General features: G+C 45.1%; 1 protein-coding gene across 18 annotated transcripts in view; it reads left to right on the top strand.

Moving 5' to 3' along the window:
• MACF1 (microtubule actin crosslinking factor 1) overlaps positions 1-14,361 on the top strand; it is a 291,507-nt gene that overhangs the window by 135,094 nt on the left and 142,052 nt on the right. For all 18 annotated transcript variants that reach the window (XM_060275855.1, XM_060275856.1, XM_060275857.1 and 15 more), the window contains 7 exons: positions 3,718-3,879; positions 4,988-5,092; positions 5,795-5,890; positions 7,861-7,986; positions 10,929-11,081; positions 12,583-12,737; positions 14,025-14,151. In XM_060275855.1, coding sequence (XP_060131838.1) covers positions 3,718-3,879; positions 4,988-5,092; positions 5,795-5,890; positions 7,861-7,986; positions 10,929-11,081; positions 12,583-12,737; positions 14,025-14,151 — 924 coding nt within the window. The remainder of the gene's footprint in view (positions 1-3,717; positions 3,880-4,987; positions 5,093-5,794; positions 5,891-7,860; positions 7,987-10,928; positions 11,082-12,582; positions 12,738-14,024; positions 14,152-14,361) is intronic.

The following is a 14,361-nucleotide window of genomic DNA, read 5'->3' as shown; positions in this document are numbered from 1 at the left end:
AGACGAATTTTTCGCTAGACGAATGGATTTTGCGATCGGAGGTTGCCTCGCAAGACAAGGAGATTTCCTATGGCCGCCGCTTCGTCTTGCGAAGCGTAGCCATAGAAAAACGAACCTCTGACTTCAAAGTCCAGCGTGCAGCGAAAAATTGCCAGGGATTTTTGCTGCCTGCCTTCCCCTTGGCTTGGGGAAGGCAGGCGGCAAAATACCCCCACACCGCCGCACTTCGGCTCCGGGGGACGGAGCCGAAGTGCGGGGGCTGCGTAGGCAAGCAGCTGTGTGCCAGGCGGCGGGGGGGAAAGCAGCCCCCACACTGCCACACTTTGGCTCCGCCCCCCCAGAGCCAAAGTGCAGCGGTGTGGGGACTTTTCACTTTCACACCGCCGGGCTTCAGCTCCAGGGGACGGAGCCGAAGTGCGGCAGTGCGAAAGCCCCCGCACAGCCGCGGGCTTTTTGCCACCTGCCTTCCCCTTGGCTTGGGGAAGGCAGGCGGCAAAACGCCGCCGCACTGCCGCACTTTGGCTCTGTCGGGCGGGGGGAGGGAGAAGCGGAGGATTGGATTGGTCCTCCGCTTCTCCCTCCCCCCGCCCGACAGAGCCAGCAACCCCGGGATCTGTGCTTTCTGTCGGCGGTGGGGGGGAGAGGAAGGAAGGAGGAGAAAGGGCTGCTTTCTCCTCCTTCGTTCCTGTCCCCCTGCCGCCGACAGCAAGGACAGGTCCCGGGGTTCGGAGAAGCGCTGCTTCGTTCCTCTCCCCCCACCACCGACAGCAAGGACAGCTGTGGGGCTGTTGCCGCCTGTCTGCCTGCCTTCCAGGGAGCCAAGCAAGCAAGCGCCGCCACTGCCGCCAGTCCCCCAGAGCCCATAGGAACGCATTAATTAAGTTTTAATGCGTTCCTATGGGAAACGGTGCCTCGCAAGACGAATTTTTCATTGGACGAATTTACCGCCAGAACGAATTAAATTCGTCTAGCAAGGCACCTCTGTACTGTCCCCAGGCCCACTCCCTGGTACAATAACAGTAATTGCAGCAGATAAGTCATGCTGCTGCCAGGGCCGTCAGTTTAGACACATTATTTCTTCTTCTTCTTCTTCTTCTTCTTCTTCTTCTTCTTCTTCTTCTTCTTCTTCTTCTTCTTCTTCTTCTTCTTCTTCTTCTTCTTCCTCCTCCTCCTCCTCCTCCTCCTCCTCCTCCTCCTCCTCCACCTCCACCTCCACCTCCTCCAATACACAAAGTAGCATGCCAATATAATAACAACAAAAATAGTGCCTCTTGAAAAAGATCTGCAGTCACACATGCAGTTTGCTCTGGTACAACACAAGAAAGCCCATGTAATTCTTTTTTTCTTTTTTTGTAAATAAATTTTTATTGGTTTTACTATTTCAACTTCAACAATAATTTTCCATCAAAAAAGAATGAGAAATACAAAATATCCAACATGAAGTATAAGAACTAAAACAAAACAAAACAAATCTTTTCGGAGGTTGTCTTTAACCTCCTGGCTTCCCTCCATTTCCTTTCCTGGTTCATGGAGTATATATATTTTCTTCAACCTCTTTTTTTCCTTATCCTTTTTATTTTATTACATACCATCAGTTTTTATTGTTTCAGATCAAATTTCCTTCTATAAACTTTATCTTATTTTAACTACTTGCAAGTGTTTAGTCAAAGCCTGCCAATGTATCTACTTGTACATATACAATAAATGCCTCCCATTCTTTTTTAAATTTCTCAATGTTATTGTCTCTGGGCTTTTCTGTAAGTTTTGCCATTTCTGCATAGTCCATCATTTTCAATTGCCATTCTTCTATTGTTGGTATCTTATCTTCCTTCCACCTTTGGGCTAGTAAGATCCGGGCTGCTGCTGTGTACATAAACAGTTTTTTTCTTTTCCTTTAGGATTTTGTTTTCTGTTATTTCTAGTAAAAAACGCTTCTGGCTTTTTGGTAAAAGTCATTTTAAACATTTTCCTCAGTTCATTATATATAATTTCCTAGTAATTTTAAACCATTTTACACTCCCACCACATATGGTAAAAAGTACCCTCTTTTTCTTTACATTTCCAACACTTATTAGAACTTGTTCTACACATTTTTGCAAGTTTTACCGGTGTTACGTACCAACGATACATCATTTTCATTTAGTTCTCTTTCAGTGTTGTTGTTGTTGTTTAGTCATGTCCGACTCTTTGTGACCCCATGGACCAGAGCACGCCAGGCACTCCTGTCTTGCACTGCCTCCTGCAGTTTGGTCAGACTCATGTTGGTAGCTTCGAGAACACTGTCTAACCATCTCATCCTCTGCCATCTGCTTCTCCTTGTGCGCGTCTGCTTCTCCTTGTGCCCTCCAACTTTCCCAACATCAGGGTCTTTTCCAGGGAGTCTTCTCTTCTCATGAGGTGGCCAAAGTATTGCAGCCTCAGCTTCAGGATCTGTATAGTTCTTATACTTTAGTTCTTATACTTTAGTTCTTATCTGTACATGCAGTAAATTTCAAATCCACCTTCCAAAGTTTCCCCCAGTCACATTCATTAGGATATTATGTCCCAGATCTCTCTAATCTAATTCTTAATATACTAGGCTACAATAGTGCTGTGGGTTACCCCACAGGGTACAGCTGCCCCACCACCTTTTCCTTCTCTTCAGATCAGAGTCTTCCATGCATCTGTTGTGGTGCATGCTCTGGCTCTGGCTAATTTATGTATGCAATAAATGCATATCAGATTGCATGAAAGTTGCCCACATTTTCAAATCCTCCGGCCACACATGCAGAACAGGTAGGTTTATCAGGCACTGTAACCCCACCCCACGCTCTGAAACCACAAATTGGTTAACAGTGCCTTTTCCCGATGTTTGACTATTTCTATCCTAGCAGCTGCCAGCAGGTAAATGATTTGCTCCTTTAAAAGCAGAACTGACTTAGAACCATCAATTTTTAATACAGTGGTGCCTCGCTTAACAAACACCCCGTAAGACAAAATTTTCGCTTAAAGAAAGGATTTTTCTAGTGGAGGTTGCCTCACTAGACAAATTCATTTTACGAAAAATTCGTCTAGCGAATTGCGATTTCCCATAGGAATGCATTGAAATTCAATTAATGCGTTCCTATGGGCAAATTTTTTTTAAAAAAAATTCAATGCATTCCTATGGGATTCGCTAGACAAATTTTTCGTTATAAGAATAGACCCGTGGAACGAATTAAATTCGTCTAGTGAGGCACCACTGTATAACGTAATGTGACTCTTCCCCATCCTCCCTATGCTACGATCTTCTTTTGTTTGTGCATTTAAAATATTACTTCAGAAATGGTGCATTATGCTTCTCTCATGTGATATAGTTGCACAGGTGGTTTGCTTTTTAAAACAGAGAAGGTGGACCCCAGCACATGTGTATCAGTAGCCATTGTTTGCAAACAGGACCTGGTGCCTCTGCAATGGAAAAGGGGCTCATGGGTGTTTCATACTAACCCTAAAATGTAACAGGAGAGCATGTAAAAAAAGGTTTGAAGAATAACTTGACAATGTGGGGATTTCTGACAAGGCATCTGGGAAGGAGGGTGGTCAGCATCAGAAGAGCCCGGCTGCTGGTTCAGGCCAAAGGCAGCCCTGCAGTCCAGCATCCTGTCCTCACAGCGTCCAGCCAGAAGCCTTTGGGAGGCCCTCAAGCGGACAATCCCTAGAGTGGCAGGAAATGTAACAAAGTATGTTGTCTTTTTGCAGGAAACCTCCAGCTTCCGACTGCAGCACCTCCAGAGTTTGTATGGGTTTGTGTCTCGAGCGACGACAGAGCTCATTTGGCTCAATGAAAAGGAAGAAGAGGAGCTGGCGTATGACTGGAGTGACAATAATCCCAATATGGCTGCCAAGAAGAATTATTTCTCGGTGAGTAGGAGGGGTTGGATGCGGCCAAGTGTTTGCAGTGCCTCCATGGTGTTCTGTATTCTGGAAGCAGCAGAGTTCCACATTTCTCAATGAAGCTCTGTGTTCAGGAAAACTTACAGGTTTCTGTGCATTTTCTCAGAAGTGCCTTATTTTGCTTCAACTTCATTTTTGTGCTTCCTTTTGAAATTCCCTGGTCAAGTCAGTGGGTGATATTCAACTAAGTTTTTCTTAGAGTAGACCCATTGAAATGAATGAACATGAATGAATACATTAATTTTAGTAGGTTTGCTCTGTGTAAATTTTTTTTTTAAAAAAAATTGACTACCACCCATAGTCTTTCCTGTGACTTGGCCAATGAGTTTCGTCAGTTTTCAAAACTTTATTTTACCTTACAATTTTATATCCAACTTTGCTTATATGTTTGAACCAAAGCATTTTATAGTAAAAATGGGGGGGGGGGTTTATCAACAAAAATGCTGATCCAGTTCTCACTCAAATTACAGTTTAGCGTGAATTAATAGTAGTAGTATCAACAACCCCATTGAGAAGCAACCCCCACTCTCAAAAAATAACTAAATCAAGTCCAAAGGCTTTCATAAAGAGGGAAGTCTTAACATGGATGCAAGTACTGGGCTCAGCAGGCTATTGCTCCATAAAATCATCAGCCTCCCAGTCATTTAAGGCTTTAATGGTAAGAAGTTTCAATCACCTTGAGTCGATGATCCCCTTCATGGCCAAGAACAGATTTAAACCTTGGTTTCCCCACACCCAAATCTTCTATTCTTGCCAAAATGTGAATTGCTCTCATTGCTTAGAGTTCTTGCAGGCAGTGGGGCTGTAAAAAAGAGCTATGACCAGCCTGTGGCTGATCTACAGATTACATTATCCCTGACCAATGGCTGATGGACGTTGTAGTCCAGCAACATCTGGAGAGCCACAAGTTCCCTTTTCCCGTTGTGAAGTTTCATGGCTAAAGTTTCCAATAGTGCCGCATGTCTGCGTGCCTCCCGCCACTATTCCTGTGATGCCTACCAACAGAAAGGCAAACCTATTGTCTGATTTTGATATAAGGAATGTTATTGGTCCTCTTTGTATTTCTGCTGTGCAGGAGCTCACAATGGAGCTAGAGGAGAAACAGGATGTGTTTTGCTCCCTGCAAGACACAGCTGAGATGCTGTCATTGGAGAATCACCCAGCCAAGCAGACTGTGGAGGTAAGAGAAAGCTTGGAGGGGGGCATGCTTTGAGGTTGTGATTTTGAGCACTTTAACATGTGTGTTATGCTAGACAACTTCATAGGATATCTTGATGTATTTCAGTACGACTGCATCTTCCGCACATTAATTTGTGCCTTTTCAACCTTCCATGGTTGAAGGCTGGCTGGTTGAAATTGCACAGATTAAATGCACACAAGGTTTTCCTGGCTTGAAAAGAGTTTTTCACCTCTCTGCCTTGCTTACTGGGCAAGGGCCCTCTTGTCATGCCAGCTCTGGAACCTTGAGTATTGTTGCATGAGATCTTGTGGGAACTCAGTCAGCCCTATGGGATTGTGTGAGAGCATCCCAGAGCTGGTGCACTGAGTGGGCTTTGCCTGGTAAGCAAGACAGAGAGCTTAAAACCTCTTTGTGTGAGCTGGCACAGCAAGAGGGCCTTATGATAACAGATGTTTTGAAGTCTTTTGTTACAGCCAGTTGCCCCTTCCTGTATTCCTGAACATAAGCCTTGATTGCATGGCCAATTTTACTTTATTTAAAATATTTCTTGACTACCCTTCATCCAAACAGGGTCGTCTTCCAAAGGGCATGAATAAAACTGGTGATACCAGATACAAATTCAGCAAAGGTCTGAGCAGGCTGTAGTTGTTGGATGCAATTGTACAAAAAATGCTCTTTTGTCTGTTGTTTGGTTTTTCACAGGCATACAGTGCAGCAGTGCAGACTCAGTGGCAGTGGATCAAGCAGTTGTGCTTATGTGTGGATCAGCATGTGAAGGAGAACACAGCTTACTTTCAGGTACAGGGAATTCTCCATGGCTGCGCATCAGCGGTTAACTCATGAAGTCAAAACTAATGCCCTGTTGAAAATTTCTCCCACTTTTTTTCAGCCATTCTCCATCAGTTAATCAGAAAAGAAATGGCATTCAAAAATGATTAAATGGCAGAGGAAATATCTGCATAGCTGCCAAGTTTTCCCTTTTCTCGCGAGGAAGCCTATTCAGCATAAGGGAAAATCCCTTAAAAAAAGGGATAACTTGGCAGCTATGTATCTGTGATATTTTCATGAATGGGGTGCAGGGATTTTCATACACTTACCTCACTTTAGAGGTGAGTTTAGGGATGTGTATGAATGTCTTTTATGTCATTCTACATCTCTCTGGTGGTCTGCACTTTGAAGCCTCCCTGGGTGTTTGTTGTTCCATTAAAACCCAGGAAAAGGACACCATAGCATTAGCTCCTTCCATGTGGCTTTTTCAGTTCTGCAAGTATGGACAGCCAGGGAGGCTGTAGAGTGCTGGAGGAATGTTTACTAGAATAAAAAAACCCACATACCTCCTGCATGACCTTATAATGCTAAGATAAGGTCAAAACCCTGCACCCACCAGAATTTTAAAGCAATGCTTAAGTTCCCTGAGAGTGAGGCAGCATAACTTAAGCTTCTGTTTGAATAACTGTAAGATAGATATTGACACATCATGAGTCAGAAGACACTCAAACGCTGCTGCTGAACAGTACAGAACCCCACCCCAGCCTAACTGGTAGTGAGAACATTTGTTGCTTATCTTCCCTCACTGCTTCTGCTCCCACCATATTTCTTCTCTTGTCTTATTTATTTGTTAAAAGGTTTATATCCTGCTATTCAACACAAGTGATCGTAGAATCTGAGAGTTGGAAGGGACCCAAGGGGTCATCTAGTACAACCCCCTGCAATGCAGGAATATCAGCTAAAGCATCCCTGACAGATGACCGTCCAACCTCTGCTTAAAAACCTCTAAGGAAGGAGAGTCTACCACCTCTCGCTGTCAAACAACTCTTACTGGCAGAATTTTTTTCTGTATGTTTAGTTAGAATCTCATTTCTTGTAACTTGAAGCCATTTGTTCAAGTCCTACCCTCCAGAGCAGGAGAAAACAAGAATGTTTCCTCTTCCATGTGACAACCCTTTAGATACAGTGGTACCTCTACTTATGAATGACTCGACTTACGAATGTTTCTACTTACGAATGGAGCTCCGTCCGCCATCTTGGATGCTGTTTTGATAGGATTTTTTCTACTTACGAAATTTTAGATAGGGTTGCTTCGACTTACGATTTTTTTCTCCCAATGCATTCCTATGGGATTTGACTTACTTTTTTTTTTCGACTTACGAATGTGCGTTTGGAATGCATTAAATTCGTAAGTAGAGGTACCACTGTATTTGAAGATGGCTATCATATCGCCTCTCATTTTCCTCCTTCCCAGGCTAAACATACCTCAGAGTAGGATCAAATATAACAATAGAAAAACATACAATCAACCCATCTCAAGCTTTGCTAGTAGAAGAGTAAATCAGCTCTTTGCTTGTGTGGTTTGGTAGCAGCATGGAGGTTGCAGACTGTGCAAATTCCTGGCCATGCCAAGCAACTAGAGAAAGCATCCTCCTTTTATTAGTTACTTTATTAGAGAGGCATCAATATGGCTCATCTTGGGCTTGTTTTCTCAGAATTGGATCATGATCAAGACTTGTTAATTATCTTGATCATGTTCCATTCCTTAGAAAACAGGTCTAACATGAGCCATACTGATATGTGTCTAATCAAATAACCCAGAGGAGGCTGTTTGCTCTGGTTACTGGCCTTCCTTTCTCATGATGAAGATGCCTTTGAGCAAGTTGAATGGATGCTTTCTTTTCAGTCTTTCAGGTAAATTCCGCTCTTTCATAAAACATGCAATAAGAAACCTCTGACTGGTATTTTGACAAAGGGGAAACATTTTTGTGCTTTTGCAGTTCTTCAGTGATGCCCGTGATTCAGAGACATACTTGAAGAACCTCCAAGATACCATCAAACGGAAGTATTCTTGTGACTGCAACACCAGCCTGACACGCCTGGAGGACCTGCTCCAGGATTCCATGGTGGGTGCTCTTTGGGCAGATCTCAAGGTCATACAGATTTTGGCACATTATACCAGAATCATAGTTGCAAGAGACCACAAAGGTAATTGAATCCAGTCCCTGCTGATGCAGGAGATCATCTGCTGAAGCACCCCTGATAGCGGGTCATCCATTCTCTGCTTTTTAATTTCTAACAATAAGAGTCCACACCTTCCAAGGCAGCCTCTCAAACAGCTTGTACCATCAAGAAGCCCTCAGATCCTTTAGTGCCTGACATACGTCAATTTATTGTGATGATCTAACCCGCTCAGTAGCATCCAAGAACCCCCAAGTTTTTTCCAGTAAATTTGCTTACATTGCATCTCCGCATTGCTTACTTCTCTGCGCTTTATTTGAAAAAAGTAAAAAAGAATGTGCACGTCTTTTCAGAGTCTGCCTACTTTCCTTTCAAATGTTCCCAGAACTGCATTGTTTAACTATCCTTGTGTTTCAGTTCCACTCCCCACTATGAAATGCCTACTTGAGTGTGACCTCTAGCATGCTATTTATTTTCATTTTGCTAACTCCTCCTGCTGCTGCTATGAGCACATGATGGTGGCTTTTGCCATTAATTGTCTACCACAAATGGCAGTGGTTCACCAGGGTCTCGGGCAATGAGAACTCGTTCCTGCAAAGCATGTGCTCTATCACTGAGCTGTAGCCTCTCCCACCTTACACTGAGTCAACCCGTTGGTCCATCTACTCCAGTGTTACCTCCTCTGACTGGCAGCAGCCCTCAGTGTGCATGTGTCTGCTGTCTGGAACTAGGTAAAATACAGCCATCGTGAGCAAGCAGTTGTATGGGAAATAGTACTGTTGTGGTCCCTGTCCATATAACTCAAAATATCAGTGTTTGATGGATGACAGCAACTGGGGAAGTAGGCAGAAGCATGTGGCCACCATGACCTTTGAACGAGAGGAGCAGGCAGTGTGAAGTGTTAGGGCTCTTCAGTGCAGGGTTTGCTGACAAAGGTCTTGGCATAGGGTCTTTGGCAAGAGTGGGGCAGCTCAATGAATGGAAAGGGTATGACTCAGGGCCAGCTCTAGGTAGACCCCCGGTGGCGCAGGGCACCACGGCGCCGGCCCACCAGGAGGGCGCCGCGAGCTGCGCCCACCCGCTGGCCAGCCAGTCCGCCGCGCAGCTGCGCCTGTGGCAGCCGCGCTGCGCCCACCTGCCCACCGCGCTGGGAAACGGGGCGGGAGGGCACCGGAGAGAGCGCGCTGTGCCTACCCGCCCGCCGCGCAGCAGCGCCTGTGGCAGCCGTGCTGCGCCCACCCGCCCACCGCACTGGGAAACGGGGTGGGAGGGCGCCGGAGAGATCCGGCGCACTACGGCGCCAGGGGCGCTTAAGACGGCCCTGGTATGACTGTTTGTTGTTGAGTAACATTATGGCCAAAGGCATTGAGACGAGATGAAAGGAGGAAAATGGGGTGCAAGAGGAAGAGTGCTGGGAGACAGAAGGCAGTGCGTGAGCAGGAAGAAACAGAATTGTAGAGCTGGGAAGAACCCAAAGGCTCATCTAGTCCAACTGCCTGCAATTCAGGAATTGCAGCTAAGAGTTATGAGAAGGTGCACATGAAACCTGCTATGGGGAGAATGCTGAAAACATCCTCCTTGAGATGTGTGGTCGGCCATAGTGTTTAACTCTGCAAATCCCTCGGAATGTTGTGCTTGCTGGGGCTGATGGGAGTTGTAGTCCAAAGCCTCTGGAGGGCACCAGGTTGGAGAAAGTGGGGGGGGGGACATTTGTGGGTGTCAGAGGCAGCAGCGTCTTCTTAGATATTGACCCAACTTGGAGACTGGCTCAGAGTTTCAGGCAGGAAGCTGCACAAGTTTAAAAGTAATGGGCCTGGAGGCTACTGTGGACCTTCCAAAGGAGCCAGCATGTGCAGCTCAAGGACGGGCTGCTGCATCGTAGACCTAATCTTACTGCAGTTCCAAAGCTGCAAAAGAAGATGGGTTCCTTGAGCCAAGGGAGATGCTTCAGCACAAGGTGGAGCCTGTCTCTTGTCTTGCAGTGGTTCTGACAGATTAAAAACATGGGATGCTTCATTTGTAGACCTTGAGAGCTATGGGAGGCAGCTTTTGTTGCAAAGATTCTTCACAGGAAGTCAAAAGGGAAAACTTTGGCCCATGTGTGAGATGCTTCCTTTATCAGAATAAATGAGTTAAAGTTGTATTTCTTCCAACCATGCTCCCCTGGGACAGGAGAAGGTAGCTTGTTTTTAACCTTTTCTTTCTTTCTTTCTTTCTTTCTTTCTTTCTTTCTTTCTTTCTTTCTTTCTTTCTTTCTCTCTCTCTCTCTCTCTCTCTCTCTTTCTCTCTTTCTCTCTTTCTCTCTCCACACACATCATTTCCCCAGCTTTCTTTTTTCTATCAGGTTTTAAATTGCTTAAGTACAGTACATACATTGAAACTACCTGAACAATCTTTTTCACACAGTTCTTGTGCCTTCTTTTATTTCACCTTTTTACAAAATGGTTTTTCTTTCTTTTTCCCGGTGAAAAATGATGGGTTTGGGCCTTGTTGCACTGTTCACAGTTTTGCAAATAATTCTGAATTTTGGACCTAGTAGTAATGTTTCAACTCTGCATGCAGCTTTGGTGTGGCGGGGGGAGGGGTGAGTGGGCAGGGAGGACTTGGAGATAATTGGTCCTCTTGCCTGGAATAGTATTAAATATGGATTGTCTCTGCACTCTCTGCCCTACTCCCACTTCTGCTTGGAGAAGTTGCAAATGAGTGTGTGTGCGCACATGAAGACATGGACACACACACAACCCTACCTAAGCTTGCCCTTGAAAACCCAAACCTCCCTTGACCAAATGCAGAGGGCAGTGTGGGCATGAGATTTCTGGTCATTCTTCTCCTGCCTGTCCTTGCCCTTCTGTTCCATCCATCCTTCTTGCCTTTCTAATTTTGACAGGATGAAAAGGAGCAGCTGATCCAGTCCAAGAGTTCCGTTGCCAGCTTGGTGGGTAGGTCCAAGAGCATCGTGCAGCTGAAGCCACGAAACCCTGACCATGTTTTGCAGAACACCATCTCTGTGAAGGCCATCTGTGATTATCGCCAAATTGAGGTGAGCTGATAACAGCTGAAGTGAAAATTCCTTTGGATTCTGAGTGTTCTGTTCATTCCGTAAATCAGAATTCTGCCAGTTTAAATCCAGGCTCTTTCTCTTTGAATTTATAAACCTCTCAGGTTTCAAAGCCAGTGTTCAGTGATGGCCTTGAGATAGTATGGTATAAGATAATACATAGGCAAAGCAATGATGATGATGATGATACATTGCAGTGTTTGTCATAAGGATTACTGTGACAATTTGGCTGCATTCAGATAGCATACTGTTATAGCTTTATCAGAACAAACAATGGTGAACTTCAGGTTTGCAGTTTTAAGCTTCCAGTTGAAGCTTATACTAAACTTTGTTTTCCTGGAATGAGGGCTAGTTAACGAAACTAGGGTACCAAACCAGACTTAAACAACATGGGAAATTATAGCTTGTTAGAAGACAGGGAGGCAGTGGAAGACAGGAGTGCCTGGCGTGCTATGGTCCATGGTGTCACGAAGAGTCGGACACGACTAAACGACTAAACAACAACAACAAAGAGACCATGAAGAAAATATGAGTTTCTTAATGTTGGCCTCTGAACGCGATGTACACATGGAATGCTTTCAACATTAAAAAAATGTTGTACAAAGGCCCAGTAATATTGCTGTTTGTGCATGGAAGACAGGGTGAGAATCAGTTCTTGGAGCCTGGATGCCAGGGTTGCGGGGAAGAGGTGGGGTCACTTAGATTTTGATTGAGCATTGGTAAGAAGACCCAAGCAAGAACATTTAACTTCAGTTGGGCGAAAATTTATTTCAAGTGCCCTATTTCACCACTGTAAGAAACTAACTAGGGAGTCTTTGGCATCTCCTTCCTCTGAGATAGTGAAGAATAGTTGGAGAAGCTTCTGCTGAGAGTATTTTAGCTGTGGAATGAGGTTGGAGTGTAGTAAGTCCAATTGCATGTTTTTGCATGGGTGGGGAATAGATAGATAGATAGATAGATAGATAGATAGATAGATAGATAGATAGATAGATAAGGGCGGGAGCGTAGAGGAAACCCACTCTCTATTTATTTATACCCCCTCCCACCTATGCAAAACTGTGTTTGCAGGCTTACTTGGCTTTGGGAAAGTGGCATAAGGGCTCTGGCAGCATCCCAGAGCCCTCGTGCAACCAACCCAAAGCTGGGGAAACAGGCCTCCACCTTGCAGGAGACCTGATGCAGGGGGTTCCTGACTTTATGCATCTTTGTCTCTACACATGGAACCCGGAAACCTTACTGTATTGGGTAGCCAATATGGTGCCCTCCATATTTTTTGGACTATAACTCCCATCAGGCTCTGCAGGCCTGGCCAATGGTCAGGGATTATGGGAGTTATAGCCCACAACATCTGGAGGGCACCACGTTGGTCAACCCTGGACTACATGATGCCTAGGATCACTTTGTGGGAGAAGCGGTGTGGGGAGAACGAGGGGTGACAGTTTGACCATCTACTGGACCAGTGTTCCTTTTGTTGACCACGCAGATCACCATCTGTAAGAATGACGAGTGTGTGCTAGAAGACAATTCCCAGCGAACCAAGTGGAAAGTGATCAGCCCTACCGGAAATGAGGCCATGGTCCCGTCTGTTTGCTTCTTGGTGCCCCCTCCTAACAAAGAGGCCATTGATGTGGCCAGCAGGTAAAGGGATCTTTCTTTCCTTGAGCAGTGCCAGGGTTCCTATTGACCTGGGGTTCTGTAGGTGTGTGCATGCACCATCTTGGGTTGCATGGCAGAAGAAAGGTGGGGTGTGAATGTCAAAAAACCAAAATGTTTGCAGCAATTTGGTGGGGGGTTGGGTCTGATGTAACATAAATCTTTGTGGAAAGGAATAGTTTTCAACAGAGCTCTACATGTGGAACAAAATCTAGCTACTGGGGCAAAGCGTACAGAAAGCTAAGATCATACCTTTTGCCCCTTGAAGATTCTAGTTCTCATTGTGGCCAAATGGGTACAGCATCTGTCTATTTCTTCAGAGCCAGAAAACTTCCCAGGCAAACATTTTGAAGTTGGTGCCTATGATTTTGCCGTGGCTCTTTAGCCTAGGGGCAAATTGGAACCTTTTTTTTAGCCCAAGGGCTACATTTAGATAGATAAACTTTATTTCGGCCATAGGCCCATAATGTACTGCAACCAAGAATAAAACAGTATAAAACCGACATACATAAAAACAATCAGACAAATTAAAAACATAAAAGAATCAGAACAATCAGGCAAAATTAGTTCCTCATACAAGGAACATTGTACAACGTTTTTAAAATGTTTCAAGTAGTTTTGTGGGGGTTTTAGCTATGGTTAAAACGTTAGTGCATTGCAGGCCATCATGAAGGGCTACATTTATTCTGGGCACATTCCAGGGGCCACATGCCAGTCCTGGGTGAGGCAGGAGGCAAAAGAGGGCAAAGGAACAAATGTGAAAGTTGCCTTTTTACAGTAGGCAAAATGCTTTGCATGCCTGGACAACCCTCTCTATCCTCCAGCAAGAAGTATCATCCAGGTTCAATGACTTATTTCAGCCAGGCAAAAATACTCGAGGGGTGTAGCTAAGGAGGGTGTGTCCTGGGGGGAATCCTGAAAGCCAGCTTGGAGGGCTACACGTGGCCTCTGGGTCTGAAGTTTATCAGCTGGCTTCTAAAAGTGTTATTTTGGAAATGGATTTTTGGGGGGAGTGGTTGCTCAATTCTTGCCTTTTGTGAGCAGTTGCATTTACCTTTTGAATATGCTTGGGATATGAGGAGCTGCTTTAAACCGTGTCAGAACAACATTTCCAATACTGTCTTCACCTGACCTGTGCTGGGACTGAGACTTGCCTTCCTGAGACTGAGACTGGCCTTCCTGAGTACATACAGCGTACTAAACAATAATTCAGAAGGTTGATGTCCACATGGTGCTGCATACACCCAACTTTGAAATGCCTTCCAATTGTAGGGTGGAACAGCTGTACCAGAAGGTGATGGCCTTGTGGCACCAGCTCCATGTAAACATGAAGAGCCTTGTTTCCTGGAACTACTTGAGAAAAGACATTGCTCTGGTGCAAAGCTGGAATATGGAGAAGGTAATACTGCAAGCCCCAGAGTGATGCTTGCCAGTGAGATAAGGGTGTGCACAGCTAAAGCATGTCAACCGTAAAAGTGGCCTCCTGATTGGGTGGAGCTGGACAGGAAGTTAGAAGGTGGTGGGAGGAAATGGGAAGGTAAAGTTGGGTAATAATACAAGATCAAAGAATTACGTGTGCAGGGGGGTGAGGGCGAGGGCAAGGCATTAC

The sequence above is a fragment of the Zootoca vivipara genome, chromosome 6 (assembly GCF_963506605.1).
Source record: "Zootoca vivipara chromosome 6, rZooViv1.1, whole genome shotgun sequence".
Taxonomy (NCBI): domain Eukaryota; kingdom Metazoa; phylum Chordata; class Lepidosauria; order Squamata; family Lacertidae; genus Zootoca; species Zootoca vivipara.
This window is presented reverse-complemented; position numbering and strand designations above follow the sequence as displayed.